At 40.8% G+C, this 23,180-nt stretch overlaps 1 protein-coding gene across 5 annotated transcripts; it reads left to right on the top strand.

Moving 5' to 3' along the window:
* Positions 1–17,680, top strand: LOC134865873 (phosphatidylinositol 4-phosphate 5-kinase type-1 gamma-like). 5 transcript variants are annotated; one of them, XM_063885671.1, is made up of 18 exons: positions 1–1,792; positions 5,221–5,249; positions 5,427–5,516; positions 5,649–5,779; positions 5,890–6,007; positions 7,442–7,594; positions 8,163–8,462; positions 8,684–8,892; positions 8,975–9,058; positions 9,594–9,642; positions 9,812–9,896; positions 9,992–10,165; positions 13,034–13,190; positions 13,837–13,905; positions 13,998–14,565; positions 15,398–15,472; positions 16,104–16,187; positions 16,338–17,680. In XM_063885671.1, exons 1-18 carry the CDS (start codon positions 1,699–1,701, stop codon positions 16,338–16,340), a joined length of 2,472 nt encoding a protein of 823 aa, XP_063741741.1. In that variant the 5' UTR covers positions 1–1,698; the 3' UTR covers positions 16,341–17,680. The 5 variants fall into 5 exon arrangements, with proteins under 5 accessions (XP_063741741.1, XP_063741740.1, XP_063741743.1 ...); XM_063885670.1 differs by having other exon boundaries at positions 16,101–16,187; XM_063885675.1 differs by lacking the exon at positions 1–1,792 and adding an exon at positions 4,457–4,592 and having other exon boundaries at positions 16,101–16,187.
* The last annotated feature ends 5,500 nt before the right edge of the window (positions 17,681–23,180 follow it).

Below are 23,180 nucleotides of genomic sequence, written 5' to 3'. Positions count from 1 at the left end.
TGATGTGCTGAGCAGTTTTCACCACCCTCTGTAGAGTCTTACGGTTGAGGGCGGTGCAACTGCCATACCAGGCGGTGATGCAGCCAGTCAGGATACTCTCGATGGTGCACCTGTAGAAGTTGCAGAGTATCCTGGAGTCCATGTTGAACTTCCGCAGCCTGCGGAGGAAGAAGAGCCGCTGTCGAGCTGTCTTGGATATGACCCTGGTGTGATGTGTCCATGTCAGGTCCTCACTGATGTTTACCCCGAGGAACCTGAAGCTGCTGACTCTCTCCACAGTCCCGCCGATGGTGATGGGTGTGTGTGCCTCTCTCTGCCTCTTCCTGTAGTCCACAATCAACTCCTTTGTTTTGCTGACGTTGAGATGGAGGTTGTTGTCCTGGCACCAAGATGTCAGGGCTCTGACCTCCTCTCTGTACGCCGTCTCGTCGCCGTCTGTGATCAGGCCGATGACGGTCGTGTCGTCAGCAAACTTGATGATGGTGTTGGAGCTGTGTGTGGCCACGCAGTCGTGCGTGAACAGGGAGTAGAGGAGAGGGCTGAGCACACAACCCTGAGGGGCTCCGGTGTTGAGGGTCAAGGTGGAGGATGTGATGTTCCCCATCCGCACTGCCTGGGATCTGCCCGTTAGGAAGCTCATGATCCAGTCACAGAGGGCGCTGTTGAGCCCAAGGTCCCTGAGCTTAATGATGAGCTTGGAGGGCACAATGGTGTTGAATGCTGAACTGTAGTCAATGAACAGCATTCTCACATAAGTGTCACCTAATTACTTGCAGGGTTGTTTTGCTACAGTGGACATGCATGACACACCTAATTGTATGAATATTGTTATGAAAGTTATGCATTTTTTATAGCTTCCAAGTCCATCCATTTTAAATCAATGCAGCAATGTACTGGGTAACCTAATATGGAAGATATTAAAAAAGACAGATTGTTTAACAGAAATAAATAGTAGAATCCCTAAAATCCAATAAAAGGAGGTGTGTCTTGTGTCTCCAGTGTCGTAATATAACTGGGTGACACGACATAGGAGCTATTGGAACGAAAATAAATACAGATTTCTATTTGAAAGAGCACTTTTCTTTATTTTTCAAAAAACATTATTTTGAATAATAAGGGGCGAAGTGGCATTGAAAACAACTTTCGTTTTGTGTCGTTTGAAATTACTTATTGATGGTCCCTAAAATGAAAGCCTGTTTATCAAATGTCCAACCCAATACCAACATATTCGCGGTGGATTTTCTTATGTTTTCAACACGACTGTTTTCGTCATGTTTTATCTCGAAGCGGAAATGAGATTCCAAACATTTCTAGAGACCGTCCCAATTAAATACTAATAATTAAAATGTATGTCGACGTCTTCTTCCCATAACTATCACAGTAGTCAACGTTACAGGACACCTCAACAATGATGGTTAGTTTTGGCAGCTTAGTAAGATGATGCTGTAGCGGCAAGCGTATCAGCCGTTGCGTGAGAGTGACGCACAGTGGCGATGATCAGCACCGCTGGTTCTGAACGCTGCGTTTACCTATACACAGCGACAGATACACACTCGTAGAGTTATGTAATTATAGCGGTACATATCGAAGAAGGTGGAATGATAGGATATCTACAATATTTCGAAGCCCATACTGCCTCATCTTGTTCTCGTTGAGGAAGGATACGGCTGAGGGTTGTCGCCAGGAAGCGTCCGGGAGATGGACGGGAGGACTGCGGAAACCGGGGATGACAGGAGGACGAGTGAGGAAGCTGCCGCTGGCCTCTGTCTGCAGCTTGACCTGGGGGACACCGGTATGCATGTTCATTCATTAAGAGTCTTTCATTGTCGATTAAATAATGCAGTCATCTCGGGGGTCCTATTCAAACCCAGCTACCCGTGACAGAAGGTGACAGAAGTTGGTCACAAGTGGGTAGTAAGTGGGTAGTAGCATCCCACCATCTGATCATATTTGGATGTAGCTAGGCACATGGGCTTGACATAATAGAGAAACATATATTTTAGTCACAAAAGCAGAAAACTCACATTTTCTTTAGAGCAACATAAGCTGTGCAAATGAATAATAAATTACTTGCTTAGATAACAGTGTCAAGATTCAAGTCACCGCTGTTCTGATGCAAATGGCCCATAGTGTCAGTGGCTCACTGCAGCCTGGCACAATCACAAAGTGCTCATTAGAAATATGTACACACAACAAACCAGATGAAGACCAGCTGCTAAATGTTATATTTTACCTGAATAAGTATTGAGCTATTTATATACACACACACACACACACACACACACACACACACACACACACACACACACACACACACACACACACACACACACACACACACACACACACACACACACACACACACACACTAGTTATTTGTACAGCATTAGCAGGAGACATTTTTATGAAACATGCACACAATGTCATTTGGCTCTTCTCAACCTCTATCCGTCTTCATAATTCAGTCTATCTCTCACTTCCTCTTCCTAGCTAAATCTGAAGAGTGCTTTACATAATCTGATATGGAATTATAACATAAACCACACACTAATCCCTTTTGGGTATCAATTTGAGGCATCACTGTGGATGTAATGGCTGAGAATACGACACAACATGCATTACAGTTTCCTTCTATTTATTTGCAAATGTTAATGAAGGAAAGCAGATGTGGTCCTCCTCAGTATAGCAGGTCCAACAAGTTGTCTTTGCATGTGCCTGCTCATGTATAAGCGGTAACATTGGATGATTGTGCACACATGATTATTATTAAATCCACCAGATTATACTTGTGTGCAGATAGCCTCTGGGCATAAAAATCTACTACTGTGTTGAGTGTCACATTAATGTTACAGCAACTGGCCGCCACTTTCGCAGCTGATGAGGGAGATGTCTAATCCTCTTTACAATGACATGCACACACACAGGCCTTAAGGGATACTTCTCTGACACAAATGTTTCATTACAACAATATCTAAATAAGCTTTCAGTAATTCTGTTTTAACACATGTTTTAAAAAACAAAACAAAACACAGTCCTAAAGAAAGCCTGTTTCTCACATAGTAATCAGAAATGCTACAATGTGCTTGTCCTGTTTGTTGCTTGCAGCTCAGTGGCACATTACTCTGGCCTGACCCTAATCCTGCAGAGACTCTTTGTGTGCGCGCCTGTCCTAGGATACTCCTTCTCATTGTGCTGCCTGACAGGCTTTGTTGCAGCGTTAATCTGCAGGTTACAGGTGTAACCAGCCGTGTGACAATAAGAGAACAAAATATGGTAAAATATGGAGAGCCACTTTCTTTTGTAGCTAAAGTTGCATGCTGATTTTTTATTGTCTTTACCACTTTTTCTGCAAACTTTTAAAAATGTCCAGGCCCTAAAATGAATGAAACATTTACAGTGCCTAGACGATAAATTGTAATGACATTGGCGATGACATTATTCTCAATTTCTCATTTAGCACCTTCATTTTGTAACATTTTTATTTCTTCCATTGAAAGAACAACCTGCAAATCTAATGACCTTCCCATCGGCCTCAGCTGTTCTTTAGCTTTAGCTCTTATTAGTAGCATTGGGAAATTGTGACATTTTTTTAGACAATTGCTAAGTATTCCAAAACCCATACTAACATACTATTCAGTGTGTCAGAATGTGTTCCAATACACAGAATATAAAATGCAGTTGGCTAAAAATACCAGGATTTCCTAGTGCATCTGGTCACATTTTTCAGTTTGGAATCCAGCAGGTTTTTCTGTGGCTAGTTTGACCCAAATTCATTTGCACAGGGGATATATAAGCAACTGGGTCAAAGTTTGAAATCAAATGTTATGACAAAGTATGTCCAACTGTATGCATACTTCAAGCATTTGGGACATGCATTATTTAACATAAGTTGTAAAGATAGATGCATGGAATACATACTAATAGTAAAATGAAAAGGTGATTTGGAAACCTGCCTTTGTCTTACTAATGCAGTTGTTATTGTAAGACATCAACTGAGCCACCAGCAACAAGATATTATTTTATTATCTGTTATACTGTATGTTATCTATGTTTGTGTCCTGTCATTCCTTAGTCATGACAAACTGTGCCTGTGTTTGTTCAGTACTTCAACATGGCTTAAAGATTCATTATCCTTTCTCTGTCAGCTGCACTTCCTTAATCTTCACCCTCACACGACCTGGACAAAAGCACGATGCTGTTAAACCGAGTACTTTGTAGTACTGTGATACTACAACTGTCTCTTTTCCCGTTAAATCCCTTCCTTCCTTCCACTTCCTTTCTCATAAAATGGCACAAACACATTCAGTCATGTCAATGGGAAAGATTCTTCTTAATTCTAATACGTGATTGGCTGCCGTCATGATCTGGAGACCTTGGCCAATGGCAGAACACAGATTAAAGAGGAAGTCAATCCAATAGAGTTTTTACCTTCTTGTTGCAAATCTCACAGGTCCAGAAATAGCAAACAGTGAGTGCACTCGGCTGTGGTCTGACTACTGGAAGTCAGGTTTTGGTTTAGCCAGGAATACAGCTGCATGTCTTTCTGGAATAAAGATCAATTTGTAACCTGTAGGCACTGAACTTCTCTGCTGGTGAGTTGACCATTGATTTATTATGGAGACATTGTGTATAAAGGATTCAAAACGGTATCTGGTGCAAAATCGTGTCGTGGATTTTTCCTTTTAAATAAACAATAAGAAAGAATGAGCTGGGGGATGTGGATAAAATCACCTCACCAAGTGTTTTCCTGTGTCATGGAATTATATATATTCACATTTTCACTTGTACGTGTACTTGAAGTTATTTGGATGATCATATATAGACCAAATAATACATGTACTTGTTTGCAAATTATAAATGTTTTTCTTTTTTAATTGGGTATTTACCTACTATTTCTACTGTTTGTCTTGATGTTGAAGGGTATTCCTTTAAAGAGAAGGGTCTAACTTATGGTTTGAATAAATGTCAAGTAAATACAAAAGTGTTTACGGTTAGTGTTGATGGATGTATGCCTTGAGTTAATTGTTTTGATTGCTCTATAAGTCGTGTACTTCTTATGATGGCCTAAATGTGTCACGCTAACACTCACCAAATCCAGTGTGAGTCTGATGCCCAAGTTGCCATTACATTTTTAAACTTTAATTGCTGAATCACACTAAATAATGTACCATTGAGACTCAACCAATTCTTCCTTCTCCTTCTCTTTGTCTCTGTCCACAGATTCAGCCAAGAAGGCTCAGATAACAGAGGTGAGAGGCTTCTACACAATATACACCTGTCTGTCTCACTTGTCACTATTGCGTTTTTCTACTCTTTTCATTCATTCTTGTTTACTGTTTGGATGCATGGTTCAATTCCACACCCAGGAATGGACTACCTACCTAGGCTACATAATGTCACATTTCCATTTACTTTCCTTGGGACAGATGCCGTCCCCATTTGGAGTAGGCCCAGCCCATGAGAAAAAGATTGGCCACAGGAGGGTAGACGCTTCTGGAGAAACAACATACAAGAAGGTAGGCTTTCTCTCTTCATCAGTATTTGTTTTTGTCTTTTGCCTGCGTGTAGGGTTGGCGTCACGATTTCATCAACTACGTTCCACCCACATCTTACTCTGTTGTTCTGTTATCTGTTCTCTCCGCCCCCAGACTACCTCCTCCGCCTTGCAAGGGTCCATCCAGCTGGGTATCGGATACACTGTAGGCAACCTCAGCTCCAAGCCTGAGAGAGATGTGCTGATGCAGGACTTTTATGTGGTGGAAAGCATCTTCTTCCCCAGGTGCGATTGAATGAGCAGAGGTGTGTTTAGGTTCATGTGTGTGGCAAACATTTAATATAACCTTTCATCTTTTTTTGCTCTTCCTGTTGGTTCCATCCTGCTCCATACAGAGAAGGCAGTAACCTCACTCCAGCTCACCACTACCCAGACTTCAGGTTTAAAAACTATGCTCCTGTGGCCTTCCGCTACTTCCGAGAGCTGTTCGGGATCCGGCCAGACGACTACCTGGTGAAATATTTATTTTCTCTGTGGCATCGACATTATGTTAATGTGTTGAGTGTTTTACACGTGAAATGTCTCTCCCATAGAGCATCAGTAGTGAAGTGAGTGTGAACACATCTTGGATAGTTTCAGACATCTTAATAAGGGTCATATTATTGAAATACACTGCTGTTCATAATAATCATAATGATGGTCATCTAAAGTTGGACTACAGCCATACTGAAGCAGTGTTGGTGGGTATTATAGATTTCCAACAGAGATCATTTATAATTCCTTTGTCTATTAAAAAAAAGAAACAATCTAGTTTTATATATATATTTTGAATTTAAATATAAAAGAAAAATATCTATACTGGAGTTAAAGACAATGTTTAATTCCATTAAATGTAGCAAAGTCCTAATAAAAATAGTAGCCGACTCAATATAGATTTATATGCAGTTCCCTCTGAAAGCATTTTATTGATGTTGAGCGGAATAATGTAAGATCGCACAACTGAGTGCTACCACTACCGCACATGCCCTCAAGTACAGTATTTAACAAATGAGGATGCACACACAGTATACACACACACACACACACACACACACAAACACATATGGGCTGCACGCTTAAGCTCACGTTCTACCTATGCCAGAGGAAGATTAACAGACTAAAGCTTCTTTTTTTAAACTCCATGTAGAAGCTGTAGTCAGAGTCTGTGTTTGTGTGGAGGAGTGGGGTATCAGTATAATTGCATTCTGTTGCCCAAGCTTTATACATTTTATAACTTTGTTAATTGAATTTCTTACTTTGTGTATATAATGTTTTTTACTATTACAGTCTTAACTGCTGCAAATTATTGTAAGGTGGTCAGCGTACATTTAAGACCATTTATGCTATTGCAGCTACATATGCGTTTTAATAGGGATTCCCTCAATTTAATATCATTCCTGCTTGTGTACATGCTATTCAGCAGCAGCGAGAAGTGTTTGAAAGCAACATTTCCATAGTTCAGTCATTGTAGCTACTTATAGTACAACAATGTTTACTAGTCATAATCTACAATTTACACTCCCCTACATGGGTAATATTTTGCACCCACACCCACAACATCTGTTTGCACTGGCTTGCACTTTAAAACAAAGTTATTTCTTTGTCGCTTTTGGCTTGCTATTTTAAAAGCTCTATTGGGTCCAACATTAAAACCACTTTGCAAACATGCAGTACCCACGATGTGTTGAAGTTAGCATGAAATTGCAAACACTGTTAGAAATACAAAAAAAAAAATAGAGATTTTCAAGACCCTTATCAGAATGACCATCTGTTGTTTCAAACAGGCAGAAAGCTTCATAATGAATTAACACTGCTTTCATGGCTTTTGACTTTTGAAGCAGGTTGTGGGTAAGGTTGTCAGGCTTCGATGTTTACGTTTTTGTTCCTCTGTCTCTATCTTTTGTCTAGTATTCTATATGTAATGAGCCACTGATCGAGTTGACAAATCCAGGAGCAAGTGGTTCCATATTCTACGTGACCCGTGATGATGAGTTCATCATCAAAACTGTTCAGCACAAAGAGGCAGAGTTTCTACAGAAACTCCTTCCTGGATACTATATGGTAAGTCCAACTGTCCACTTCCTCCAACAGATCCAACTTAATACCCTTATCCAAATTGTAATTAAATAATTGTAACATGTGGTACTATTCAGTTTATTTTTTACTAAACACTTGGCCAACTGAAACTTGTATACTAATAGTTGGTATAACAAATTCAACTAGCAAAAAAGATAATGGAAAATTGAAACCTTGCCAATGGTTTTGTAATTGTGTTAATATAAATATGTGTTTGGGTGTGTTGGTGTTGGGTGTTTGTGTGCACTGTGTATGTTTAAGAGCACACCTGAGACTAGTCATCTTTATCCTCTTTATCCTACCCCCCTACAATGACGTCAGAAGGTGACTTTGTAAAAGATGTAAGCTAAGAGGTTGTACTTGACCAAGACCTAGGCTAAGCACTCCTTAACCGGTTAAGCATGCGGCCATTGGAGATAAAAGAATAAGACCTGTAGATGGATGACCACGGCTGGCATTTGCATGGTACTGGGGCTGAAACACACAACATGCCTTATTAATGTAGTTTTCCCTGTGTCTTTCCCTGTCTCTGCTGCATAAATTCCCTCTCTAGAACTTGAACCAGAACCCCAGGACGTTGCTGCCAAAGTTTTTTGGCCTCTACTGTGTCCAGTGTGGGGGCAAGAACATCAGAGTTGTCGTAATGAACAATATTTTACCACGCTCAGTACGCATGCACCTCAAGTTTGATCTGAAGGGCTCCACATACAAGAGGCGAGCATCCAAGAAGGAAAGAGAGAAGTCAAAACCTACTTTCAAAGACCTGGACTTTCTGAATGATGTTCCTGAAGGCCTCACCATGGACCATGACACATACACTGCTCTGGTCAAAACTCTGCAGAGAGACTGTCTGGTGAGGAATAAGAGAGAGGAGGAAGGTTGTGGAAGTGTTATAAAAATAGTTTAACACTGTGCATTTTTAAAATTTAATTTAAGCAGCACAACCAAACACATTTTTGGTTATTTTGCAAGCTGTAAAATCAAACCCATGTATTTAAAAATACATGGGTTTGATTTTAGAAGCTTGGTAAATACTACAACCTAATATCACTTGTGTGTTTTTTTTTTTATCAGGTTCTGGAAAGTTTTAAGATTATGGATTACAGTTTACTGCTAGGCATCCACAACAAGACTCAAGCAGAGCGAGAGCGCGAGTCTCAGGGCTCACCCACAGGAGGAGGGGACGAGAAGAGACGGGCAGCTCAGAAGGCTCTGTACTCCACCGCCATGGAGTCCATACAGGGTGGCTCCACATGTAGAGACACACTGGACCATGATGACACGTAAGCCACCATTTAATAATGTTTGCCCTTATCATGATATTATATTTAGAAAAGATGGTAATGTTCTCCTCTCTTTCTGTAGTATGGGTGGTATTCCAGCTGTGGGTAGTAAAGGAGAGAGGCTCCTGCTGTTCATTGGAATCATTGACATCCTGCAGTCCTACAGGTAGGCAGCAAAACAACAACACCTTTGGAAAAGCGACAAATCCAAATGCGATCAGTTAGGTCAGCAACATTTTAAACTATGTGCCACTAGGCCGGATTTTCTGGGATATTTACGAGGTTACTTTACAACCTAAAAACGTTTCTGTAACCGCAAACCGTTGCACTTCATTTGTCATTTCTATTCAACTTTAATCAATCATTTAAAGATAACTTAAATCACAAGAAAAAATGTCTTTAAAATGATTATCTCTAGGATGACAGGTTTATTTGTGTGTCCGCACAATTTATGGATGGAGAGAGATCACAAAGAAAAGCAATCCCAGACTTGTAACACAGTTTTTAATCAAACACTAAAATAGGAAACTCATCACAGCTATTATCAGGACAAGTGTGAGTAATTCAGTCGCTTAAAACAGCTCCTAAAATGTACATAAACATTTCGAGTGGCCCTGTTGCCGCTGATTCAGGCTTGCCAGGTAACTGCAGTAAGTCAGGGAATGAGTTTAACTAAATAATTCAATTGTCTTGTCTGACAGAATGATCAAGAAACTGGAGCACTCTTGGAAGTCCCTCATCCATGATGGGGTGAGTAGCTTTCACATAACTCTAATGTAATGTAATAGTCTATGTCCAAGCAAAACAGAGCATATTTCTTTGTTATTTTTTGACCTATTTTGTCACTTTTTCTGTCACCTTGATTAGTATTACGTATTAAAAGTGTAACATCATTAAAATGTCATCTGTTTTTTTACAGGACACAGTGTCAGTTCACAGACCTTGTTTCTATGCTGAGAGGTTCTACAGATTCTGCAGCACCATCGTCTTCAAGAAGAGCAGCTGTGAGTTTACAAACGCGCATTAGCCATGTAGTGTCTTATGTTGGATGACAACAATACCAATGAGAGTACATGTGTCCTCTCCGCTGCCTTCACAGCATTGCGATCGTCTCCCTCTAAGAAAGGACGAGGAGCTTTCTCCATGTCCAAGTCCAGCGGGGGAACAGGTTCAACTGGGCAGCGTCCCTCACTGACGGATGAGAGGCAGGAAAACCTGGACAACTTGGAAAACCTGCGAGGAGCGCGCAGCTTCCCCATGCTGGAGGACAATGGTATTTTATTTTTATAAATAGTCCACAATGATACAGACTGGACTATGCACACAGAATTCAAGATATGAGAATGTATTGAAGGATAGCCCCTTGAGATGTAACACCTCATTTTCAAGGGGGTCCTAAAATATAAATACACAAATTATAAAACACGTTCAGACAGTTGCATAACATTAGATACAGTGGGGCAAAAAAGTATTTAGTCAGCCACCAATTGTGCAAGTTCTCCCATTTAAAAAGATGAGAGAGGCCTGTAATTTTTATCATAGGTATACCTCAACTATGAGAGACAGAATGAGAAAAAAAAATCCAGAAAATCACATTGTAGGATTTTTAAAGAATTTATTTTCAAATTGTTGTGGAAAATAAGTATTTGGTCAATAACAAAAGTTCATCTCAATACTTTGTTATATACCCTTTGTTGGCAATGACAGAGGTCAAACATTTTCTGTAAGTCTTCACAAGGTTTTCACTCACTGTTGCTGGTATTTTGGCCCATTCCTCCATGCAGATCTCCTCTAAAGCAGTGATGTTTTGGGGCTGTCGCTGGGCAACACGGACTTTCAACTCCCTCCAAAGATTTTCTATGGGGTTGAGATCTGGAGACTGGCTAGGCCACTCCAGGACCTTGAAATGCTTCTTACGAAGCCACTCCTTCGTTGCCCTGGCGGTGTGTTTGGGATCATTGTCATGCTGAAAGACCCAGCCACGCTTCATCTTCAGTGCCCTTGCTGATGGAAGGAGGTTTTCACTCAAAATCTCACGATACATGGCCCCATTCATTTTTTCCTTTACACGGATCAGTCGTCCTGGTCCCTTTGCAGAAAAACAGCCCCAAAGCATGATGTTTCCACCCCCATGCTTCACAGTAGGTATGCTGTTCTTTGGATGCAACTCTGCATTCTTTCTCCTCCAAACACGACGACTTGAGTTTTTACCAAAAAGTTCTATTTTGGTTTCATCTGACCATATGACATTCTCCCAATCCTCTTCTGGATCATCCAAATGCCCTCTAGCAAACTTCAGAAGGGCCTGGACATGTACTGGCTTAAGCAGGGGGACACGTCTGGAACTGCAGTATTTAAGTCCCTGGCGGCGTAGTGTGTTACTGATGGTAGCTTCTGTTACTTTGGTCCCAGCTCTCTGCAGGTCATTCACTAGGTCCCCCCGTGTGGTTCTGGGATTTTTGCTCACCGTTCTTGTGATCATTTTGACCCCACGGGGTGAGATCTTGCGTGGAGCCCCAGATCGAGGGAGATTAGCAGTGGTCTTGTATGTCTTCCATTTTCTAATAATTGCTCCCACAGTTGATTTCTTCACACCAAGCTGCTTACCTATTCCAGATTCGGTTTTCCCAGCCTGGTGCAGGTCTACAATTTTGTCTCTGGTCTCCTTTGACAGCTCTTTGGTCTTGGCCATAGTGGAGTTTGGAGTATGACTGTTTGAGGTTGTGGACAGGTGTCTTTTATACTGATAACGAGTTCAAAACTGTGCCATTACTACAGGTAACGAGTGGAGGACAGAGGAGCCTCTTAAAGAAGAAGTTACAGGTCTGTGAGAGCCAGAAATCTTGCTTGTTTGTAGGTGACCAAATACTTATTTTACCGAGGAATGTACCAATTAATTCATTAAAAATCCTACAATGTGATTTCCTGGATTTTTTTTTCTCATTCTGTCTCTCATATTTGAGGTATACCTATGATGAAAATTACAGGCCTCTCTCATCTTTTTAAATGGGAGAACTTGCACAATTGGTGGCTGACTAAATACTTTTTTGCCCCACTGTATACTACATATACTGTACACAAATACTGACAAAACAGCATAAAATACACTACAGATACACACATACAGGCAGTTGTACAAGAAAAACAATGACAATGACCAGATAATAAAGTTTGAATGAAAGTAGGTATATGCTCAAGCTAAAAGCATAAACAAAGTGATTTAAAATGTGAATATAAAGATTTCCTAAAGCAATGGGAAGAGGTAATGAATCTTAGAAAAAGAGGAGGATTATTCCAAACAAAAGCAGCTTCATATTGAAATGACCTGTGTCCCACTTTGAAAATTGTTGGGACAAAGAAAAAGGGATGTGGCATGTGTTTCAATGAAGATCTAAATACAACCAAAAGCTCTTTCAAAATAGAGGGACAACTAAAGTGAACACCTTTCAAAAATAAATACTTTTATTCCAAGTAAAAATAGGATGCTTAATTCCAAAGACTGAAACCTAGTATATAGACTACATGACCATGTGGCAGTACCTTCATCAGTGTTTATGGAGGCTATCTGACCTCATCAAAGCCAGCGAGGAAATGCCTAATTTAACATGCTATTGCTGCTGGAGTAAAGTACTGCAAATAAAGAGTGAACTTGTGATCGCCAGTTTTTCTATTATTACTTTCTGAACTTGGCACACCATTAGTTTCACTTGTTTGCAGCTGAGAGCTCCATTTACTCTTTAAATGAACTAAAAGGAGCCGTTATCGATCCAAGTGGAGGAATAAAGTGAAGGAGCGGTATCGCTGCAATATTCAAAGTAAAAGTGAAACTTTTAACAAATCAATAGTACATTTAATTGATGAACACTTACTGAATGTGAATAGGAAGAGTTAAAGTCACGAAAGCTATCCCATTTTTTTTTAACCCATTCCAACTGAATATAAAAGCTACAGCATCAGTGGACTCAACTAGGAGGCAGGGAACTTCAATGAAAATGTAAACGACTACTGTACAAGCATTCATACATATATTTCATTAAATGTTGTCTAATCTTGTTGGAGCAATTATATTCTATATTGTTTTTGTAGTATGTTTTCATCTCTTGCATGCATTAAATGATGTCTATTTTTATTCCTTTGTTAGGGAGAGAGCCACCCTGCACCCCTCCTTCCTTTGAAGATGCTACCACAGCTTCCATCGCCACCACACTCTCCTCTAACAACTCCTTACCAACAACCCCCTTCGACACACCAGAGCACCCACGCTCCAGGAGACAAATGCATTCCCCAAATGTGGCACGGTGAGAAAGAATATCATGAATATGCAATGATTTATCTAAAGTGAAATTTTTCTTTGGAAACTGTTTACTGTGTTCCTTCACATTCTCATTTTGAGTCCTAGGTGTGGTTAAATCGGTTTTTTATAGGAAGGCTCCTTACTGAGTAATATATATACAGTATATATGGAATTATGGAAGTGGCAGCCATGATAAGAGCTTCTAGCATTCTCTAAATGCTAAGGAAAGGTGTTTCAATTCTTCCTTTCTTGTCTCCTTGGAGTAATGCACTAACATATCCTGTCTGTGTTTAATTGTACATTATAGGTACATTTAAAACCCTTTTCCTTTAAGGAGTTGTAATACTATTTTGGACCGGAATCCATACTTGAATTGGACATACAGCATTGAGTTGGTCAGCATTCTCATTTTGTTTTGTCATTTTGTGTCATGAATAAGTTTGCTTACATTTGTTTCAATACATCCTCCTGCATAATTACATAGCCTTTTGAAAGTAAGATCCTCTTAACACTGCTGTGGTCATTTTCCGAGTCTCTCTTTGACCGTGTGATTTTTTTCATCAGGGAGAGTCAAGGAAAAGTGGGATGGATGATGATTTTTTTTAAAAACTATTCAACCACAGCTTATGTATCTCCCTGTGTGCTTCCAGGGCGCAGAGAGAAGTAGTTGAGGTTCATGAAGAAAAGCAGGACACCATCACAGTGGAGGTGGAGCTCAGGTACACAATGTACACAGCAATGTGATACTAATAACATGTCCATAGCTGCCTGTGGAGGTGTATTGTAAAACAGTTTCTTGTCTTCATTACAGTAAAATCCCAAAGAGCACAGAGCTTAAGCAGATGACGGAAATGTCCTCCCCCAGTCTGTCGCCTGATCCTCAGCCCCACACCACTGCTCCCTCCACCACTCCCTCTATTACACCATCCTCCGCAAATTCCTCCTCCACCCTTTCTCCATCCTGTGTGTCATCCTCCTCTGCTGCTCAGTCAGATGAGCAGTCATCCTCCACTCTCGCTTCCTCCATCTGTCCGTCCACCAAACCGCTCACCTCTCCCACCGCTGCTCAGCCTTCCGCTCTCTCTTCCCCTCTCTCTTCTCCAACTTCTCATCCAACGTTGCAATCCACTGTCCTCACCCCAGCACCTAACATCTCCACGCCCCCACCTGGCTCAGCCTTTACTCCAATATGCCCTGCACCCTCCCACTCCCCTACAGAGAGCCCTCCTCACCCGCTCCCCTCGACCCCTCCCTCCTCCCACCCTGCGAGCCCCCAGGTGCCTCAGCACGCGCCGCTGCGTGCACCGTGCAATCAGCTGTCGGTTTCCAGCAGCCACAACTCATTGGACGGGGAGTTGCAAGTGTCCGACATCTACTTTGTAAGTCCCCCTTTTCATTTGTCAGTTCTTTGTTTTGGGTTTTTTTGAGTGAAGGATGTGGAAAATTGGTTATTAATTCCAGTTTTGAAGCAGTAAAACTAAACAAAATGTGCTGAAACTGCCATTAGCCTTAAAAACAGACAAAATAAGACATACATCTATTTTGAAGACGCTCCCTATGCATGATGGACATAATATTACCTGGCTTTATTGCATCGAACAGTACACATTCTTTTCTTATTAACCGGTCATCCCACTCGATAAATCCTTTCCTTTTTGATTGTCTACCCTCTTCCGGAGAGTTAAGATCATTTTCCTTCTCCTGTTTTTCTATGATGTGTTTCTCGCAGTGGCTCAGTCAGGACAGCGTGATAGAATTGTGATGGTGAGGGGGGACTGTGTGTGTTGCCCTGTGCACGTACTATGGAGTTGTTCTCGCTTATTTTTCTAAGCACGAGGCTGCCATCTGTCATAGTTCATTTTCTTGAATGTATCAGCAAAACATTGGGGATGTCTTTACTGTACAGCATGATGTATTGATATCTGACCATTTGCATTCAGGCAAGCTTTCAGAATCATGAACAGATCTCCATAATGCTCCCTCTTTCCTTTCTGACATTATAGAATTCTCTGTTTTCCACTTTCATTACTTGATCACAAGTCATTCTTTCATCTCACATCTTTCTCTCCTGTTTTGTGATATAATCACTTCCCTTTATTTTCCTGTGCACACTTTTGTGTTTTCCTCTGCGTTTGTGTGTCCATCCATCCATCCATCCATCCATCCATCCATCCATCCATCCATCCATCCATCCATCCATCCACTCATCAGTATGCAGATGGCAGATATTGGGTGTACTCTCCAGTTCTTGGCCGTCGTAAGCTAAACTCTAGCTCAAGTTACAATGTAAGTCACCACCAAAGTAGTTTGAGTCATTTGTTCCATTGCATTGCTGCTTCCATTCGGCTGTCACTAGCACAGCTGCATATGGATCTTCAGAAGGACTCGCTACAGTGCATTTCACATTACTTATTTAGTATTGAAGTCCGCAAAAAAGACCTTGCATTTTAATAACTTTGGCTTCTGAAGGGCCTTCCTGGGCATTTAAATGGAGCATGCATCTCTATGTGATGTTACATTTAATGTTTGAAGATCTTGCAAGACCTGAAGTAATTAAACCCTGAATTGAAATGATATTTTTAGTGATTCCTCACGCTCCTTCCCTGTAGCACTGACGTAGTAGTCGGTCCTGACATGATGATAAGTATTTTCATACTTTGCTAATATGTTTGGCTAATAAAATGCTAATGATTTTGTGACTTCGCACAAATTTTAGCCAGAATACCCAGGTTAGGTCATCCCTTATATTTGAGACCCTTTAGCCTTTCCTCAGCAAAGCTCTAAATAGAAGCAGACTGACCCCCATTGTGCATCTTGGTTACCCAAACATGCAAAATGGCCCAGCTTCCTTCTCATTCCTCTTCTTTTCTCCTCTCTGCTTCTGCTACCCTCTGCTGGCTCTGTTTGGTAACAGCAGACTCAGGAGGACCGGGGCTGGGTGTACTCTCCTCTGCACTACGGCTCTGAGTCCAGGAGGGACTCAGAAGGGGAGAGTGAGACAGTAGGTGTACACCTCATTCATTATTTACCATTAACTCCAGGAAAATAGATTCGTTAATACAGCATAAGTAAAAACAAGTATTTGTTGTTTTTATTTTGATGTTTTTCTTATTCGTCGTTGGATCCTTTATCTGTGTCTCTATTCTTTCAGTAACTCTGTGAAGACAACAATGATGGGTGGAGCCAAAAACTCCATGTACTGAACATTTGAGCTTTTAATAACAAAGGACACTATGGGAATTAAAGCTGGTCGCCCAAGCTGCATGTGGAGCTAGCCTTGCCAACAGAGTATTCAAAAGAAAACAATATAATAATCATGCTTACACTTTTATTTATACAAACATAAAACAATAAATATATTATGCAAAAAACGTATGATAATAATAACTCCTGGACAATCTAACTGACATCTTGCAGAGAAATATGGTTACGTCACAATCAGCTGAGTGCCGCTGTGAGAGATGGCTGTTAATCAGGTGTTGTTGCCGCCCTGCTTCCTGCTGTGGACGTTTATAGTGTCTATGAGTCACGCGGCACTGTGCCAGCTCTGGCTATGCAAAATGGGCATATTTGTTATTGATTTCTCCTTTAGACTGATGCTTCACTACATCAGAGTTTATTCATGCATTTATTTTTCACTAGGGGCATGTCGAAGCTGTATCTACGTTTTATTTTAGCACTTTATCAATATACATGTGACCGACATCATTTTATGTTTGGTTCTTTTGTCATCAGTCATTGTTGCAAACACTTAAATACAGTAAAGGTTTTGGGGTGTGTGTGCACAGGGTTCTGTTTGTACAGCAGTGCGTGTTGGTCCACTTAAAAAACTCTGATCTGACAATGAATGGTTGTGCTCAAAATGCCTTATTGAAAAACTCATTTTCATAACATTTTTTTAATATTTCGGTCACATGTAATTATTCAAAACCAACTTTAAAAATACAAATATGCAAAGTTTGCATTTACACCTTTTTAAGGATTTCGAATCCATTGTTCAAGAAAGAACACAAGAAAAAAGAAATGTATACAATTATATTTTATAAATTAGATAAACTATGTATTAGAGTCTGTATGTGCCCATATGTCTCTGTATTCATGTGTCTGCATGCATTTCGATGTGTGATTGGGAGACATGGTTTTTGTCCTGCCTATTTGTCAAAAAGTGGTAAAAGGTGTAACCTCCATTTGTTGTTATGGCAATGAATGTCTGAAACAGCTATAAGCATGTTGGCTGTGTAAGAAAAAGGAAATAGTGCAAACGAGCAGAAATAACCTCAGATTTATATACAGTTTGGTAATAAAATAAATGTATTGTTGCCACAGTCAGTACCTCCCCTCTTCCATACATCAAGATTCAAAATTGACCAAAATGATACTTTCTGACTGTGGACGAGCACTGCTGTAACGTGTTGTTAAAGTCTGACGTTTACCTGCCTCTGTAGGCAGCAGTGTTTGTAGCTGATCACTGTGTAAAAGAATAATAAAAATGATATTGTGTAAAAAAAATAGATATTTTTCTTTTGTTGGATTTGTTATATTGTTGTGTATTATACAGATTCATAAACCAGCTGAAAAGGAGAAAATATTTAGGTCTGAACTGTAATTTGCATTATTGGTCCACCAGATGGCACCATATGTCTCAGACATAAACAGCCTGTATTGAATTCCTACAGTTTCGTGCTTCTTGAAAATGCAAAACGCTTAGTTGCGATGCCGAATTAAACACGGTGCTTGCGCAGGAAATGTGCTCAATGTTTAAGCTTCTGTAATTCCTTGATTACGAAATGACAAAAAAGGACAAGACTATGGAAAACACATTTCTCTGTCATCACTATTAATTAATGTGAATACTGAAAAAAAAGTCCATAATTTATAAAAAATATTAATAGTTTAATTCCCCTAAGTTCCAAAGAACATGAAGTTGTGTTTCCTTAGGATTTGAAAGTACAGTTTTACTAAATCATGGTATGATCTGAATGAAGAATACTTGTCCTGAAATATATGGAATTTTGTATGGAAGTAAGTATGGAAAATGTGAAGGAACCCTGATCAATAAGCCCAAAGACACATTTCAAAATATCAGCTGTATTTTGGTCATAATACTTGATAGTGTTCCTGATTGACCATAAAAGGGAAGCTCATATTTATAGTCTCATACCTCAACCTCCATATCACACTGACAATTCTACATAAATAAGGATGTGAAGTCTTGAATTTTTTGGCTGGCATTTTATTTATCTGCACAAGCTTTGCTGCTAAAAATACATTGGAGTAAAACAGACGAGGATCAATATGGCCTTAACTGAAACAGCCCTTTGGGATCTTAGCCGGCTATCTGCAGTAGTATGGACTCTCTCTCTCTATATATATATATATATATACACCCACACAGTACAAGTATTACAGAAGAGAAATTAGAACAATAAAGTTCAAGTAGGAGATAACATGGTCTGTTGTCCACCCAGGTATACATTACAGCAAGTGAGGTGTGTGTTAACCATATTCCTCGGTGTGTACAGGTACACATGCACTGTGTGCTTTATGTGTAAGCCGGAGTTGGGAATGTCACTCAGGGTGACAAGTCAGCCATGTCGGGCCGTGATCGAATGTGTGATGGACAAGGATCAGCAGCCACCTGGCCAATTGTCCTGGAAGGAAATTGTGCCTCTCCTCTTTTTGTCCTTCTGCCTTTGAAAAACACAAATGTTCCTTTTGCTCCTTCTCCTGCCTCCTCAGTTCCCCCTGCCTCACATCCAAACAGTTCAACAGTCCAATAGTGCAATTAATTGAGTGAGGTAAACATATTAAAGGACATGGCTAATCATATACTAAAACTAATACAGTATATACTTAACTAATCCCATGTTTTTCTTTTTTAGCAGCCACTAACTGATCCCTATAACAGATGCCTATGAATCGATAATCTGTAGAAATTGAACAAGATTCTGGAATCTAAAGCTTTTTTATTTGTAGTCAAAAGAGTATTGACTTATCACTTTCAGTGACATTTTGGTTGAATGCAGGTAAACATTCTAAAGAGTAAAATGGTTTAAACACATTGCCAAAATGCAATGATTGAACCAGTCTGCTGGCGATTTAGGCGATTGTGGATTAATCTACTGCTGAAAATGGTCTAGTGTCCATCAACTCGTCTTTTGAGTAACATTTGCCAAATCGCAGTGCCCTGCTATTAGTAGGATATTATTTAGCTTTTTACTCCAAGACCACAGGCTGAGAAAGTGGTTATCCTTAGATATGTTTAAAATAACAAAAATGATGTTCATCTTCATCCTCATCAGCTTTATTCTCTGCACAGTCCTGGTCATGTTTGCATGTTCTCGCAGTGTCCACTTGAGGCTGCTCTGGTTTCCTCCCAAACGTGTGCATGTCAGATTGGTTGAAGAGATATCAATGTGTTTTTTATGATCCTGCTCCTCCCCCTGCTTTCTGCCAAGTGCATGCTGGAATAGGCCTCAAACACCTGTGACTTTGAACAGTGTCATTATCATATAAAAGGAAAGCAAAAGGCCTAATATCAGGAAAAATGGTAGAGAAATACAAATGAGCTTAAAGACAAAGTTTTACAGTTCTCATCTTAAAAATATTTCTCAATAGAAACCATGGAGCGTCGGCATCTGTACCTGGGGTGAAATGACCTGTTGCAAAGCTGCACTTTCATCTGCTGGACACATAAACAAATGCCTTTGTTCTTTCAAAGGCGAGAGGGGCGAAAGCCACAACAAACAGGCTGAGTGCGCAGGGTGTGTGTGTGTGTGTGTGTGTGTGTGTGTGTGTGTGTGTGTGTGTGTGTGTGTGTGTGTGTGTGTGTGTGTGTGTGTGTGTGTGTGTGTGTGTGTGTGTGTGTGTGTGTGTGTGTGTGTGTGAAAGGAGGGACGGGGAAGAGGAGAGAGAAAGGGAGAGAGCAGAAAGAGATCAAAGCAGGGGGTATGTTTTTGAATCTCTGTGTGGGAGGTGAAGCCTCACCTACCCAGAATGCCTTGCATCACTCCTTCCAGCCCACTCAGGGTTTTAGGAGCATCACTTATCTTTGCAACGAGCATATGTTATCTCTCCATCAATCATCTCCCGTTATTTCAATAAGACAATTGCGACTTGGTGTGAACAAGCAGTCGACCTCTGATCGGTGATAAATAACCTGCGTCTCCCACGCACAAGACAACATGTGCATCTCAAGCAGTACACAGAGCACAGAGTCTACAGCATCTCCAACAGAGCCTCTGTTGCATTTCATAGCAACCAAGGCTCTACCACTAAACAGGATCAGAGCCCATCCCCCATCTCCCAATCTCATGAAGGGATCGAAGTGTCTCTTTTTAACTCAGCGTGAGAAGCTGCAAACAGATGTCTGTCTGTACACACAGAGTGATCACCGTGCCCTCTCACACACAGATGAAAAGCCATAAAGGTCTCTGTGTTGCGTTGTCAGTGTCTTAAGGCAGTGTTTATCTTTGGCAGGCTGAAGAAAACAAAGCCATCGATTTCTAATCCTAATCCCCCTCTACTGCTTCGCTCCTATTGATCATCTATCCATACTTAATGAGATGGAGGGGTAGAGGTATGGAGGGCTGATGAAGGACAAAACTTTCACTGCTGGTGTGCCTCTGTCTTTCACCTCAACCCATCTCTTTTCAATCAGTCTCCCTCGCGCGTGGGGCTTTCACAGACCTGACACTCTTTAAGGTGGAATGGTAGATAAATGCAGCAATGGTGCTTTTGTAGAGGTTTATCAAACCTTGAAGCTTGCAGAGCTGTGGAGGTTTGCTGAAAAAAAATTGAAAAAGGATAACACAGAACACACAGAAGCACATGCATGCATACAGTGGATCGCGTTTCAGTCCAAACACCAGTTATAGTATGTTTGCCTGTATAGCACAATGTCTCTGAGTCACTGATATTCTGTTATAAAGACATACGAATAATCCTGTCAGCCACAATTCGCTCTTACTGGTACTTTAACATGATTATTTCTGCTCTGTCTTTCTGTCTGCTTCATTGGAGATGGTTCGATGGTTATGTCGAGGGAACCCAGTTAGATGAGTTAATTATCTTCTTCCCTACTTACTTTCATGGATTTATCAATGCCTATTATTGGCTTATTTTGCTAATCTTTGGAGTTCATTCCTGCTGAGATCTATTGTTTTGTATTCATCGTATTGTTCTTTGTGCTCCTTAACATTTAGCAAAAACTACAATTTTCAGAAATTGACATATGATTCTAAAAGTCAATTTTATTAAGGACACCTTGACTGAACACTTTCTGGCACAGAAACCTGAGTCTTTCAACAAATTCCTAAGCAATCATATTTTTTTAGAGCAGTGAATAGGGAATGTTTGACCCTCTGTGATCCTCGGTCATTATGACGCTGTGACCACAGCAGGATTTGAAAGGATAGAAAAATGTGAACAGACCATGACTTTTTGTTGGCAATATCATTCTATGGACCTGTTGAACCTGAGAGCTGAACAGGCACAATGTCAAACACTGCACTAGATTGAGAGGAAGTGAGGAATGGTCCACAACACCTGCTGCTGATGTTGGAGATCTTTAGATGGCATTTGTGTTTTTTGTGCACAGACTTGAAGGATTAATGTTAATCACAGTGGTATTCCCTTTTGGGATCATGGGTAAACAATGAATCTGATGTGGGAGGTCCACCAGACACACCCCACATTCCTCTGGATTCACCTCTGAGAGCAAGTTTCACGGACATCCTGGACTTAACGTGAGGTACCATCACACGCAAATGCAAACAAAAGATGAAACAACAACAATCCAAGTGTAGGAACGAAACCTGAAGACGCAGCATTGCTTTGCTTGCAGAACGTTTGGAAAATTTTGGAGATATATGCATGGCACTGCAAAAAATGGCACCCTGGGGATGTTTTTCCCTAAGTGTGTGATAATGGCTGCAGCAGAAGTCATTAATAGAAGGCTAATGTGTGTCAGATGCTACCTGTCCAGCAGCAGCAGCAGGGGAGAGAGAGCCAGGACACGAGTGACTGGCCAGCATAATGAGAGGGACATGGCCTGCCAACCTGGGCAGATGCTTTCCTAGTGGGGCTCAGTGTGTGTGTGTGTGTGTGTGTGTGTGTGTGTGTGTGTGTGTGTGTGTGTGTGTGTGTGTGTGTGTGTGTGTTTGTGTGTGTGCTTGTGTGCGTTTTCTCATTTTCATGGGCCCTTTCTATTTCCTTTTTCAAAGTATTTCTCATCAGCATCATCGAGGATCCCATCTAGACACACAAACTGATCGCACACATACTCACATACAGACAACTTCATGAGGGTTACCGTGGGAATGCCTGTGGCATTATGTCAGTCATTGAGGTGGGGACTTTAATCCTGAAACAAATCTAGACTTTGTGTTGTGTGTCTCCGGCTGTGTGTGAGTGAGCGTGCCCGTGTATAAAGCCAATCTCACACCCATTAGATTACGGCTGGCCGCGCAGCAAAGGCCCCCCACTGCCACTCCCACATGGAGGAGCGAGCAGGATTAGCCAGCTCTATACCCGCCCTAATCTGGGGACAAAAACCCACAATCGCCTCCCACTGAGATACGGAGACAGAAAGATTCAATTTGATGTGCCCTTCTCTATATAACAAGCGTGTCTTTTAGGGTTAAAATTACTACTGCTCACTCTAGCATCAGTCAATGTGGATTCAGCCTCTAAACGGTGTCCTTTTTATCCCTATGATCGATCCCTTTTATAACAACTTAGAACACCTACAGGCCATGCTCTGTGGCGGGGAATGCAAATGGAAAAGCTTCTGAAGCGTTCTATGAGGCTGCACTAAATCAAAGCAATCGTGGAGATAAATGCTAAAGTAGGAATAATAACCAGTCAGAAGCAAATTGCTAACATGATGATGCTTTTAAATGTTATTGTTTGATACTTAGCGCTAACACAACAAATCAGTTTGACTTAGTTTTGTCATAAACCAAAGTAATAGACTATATTTCGACCTGATGGT

This window comes from Eleginops maclovinus, chromosome 6 (genome assembly GCF_036324505.1).
Source record: "Eleginops maclovinus isolate JMC-PN-2008 ecotype Puerto Natales chromosome 6, JC_Emac_rtc_rv5, whole genome shotgun sequence".
Taxonomy (NCBI): domain Eukaryota; kingdom Metazoa; phylum Chordata; class Actinopteri; order Perciformes; family Eleginopidae; genus Eleginops; species Eleginops maclovinus.
Note: the sequence above shows the minus strand (reverse complement) of the source record. Positions and strands in the feature narration are given on the sequence as shown.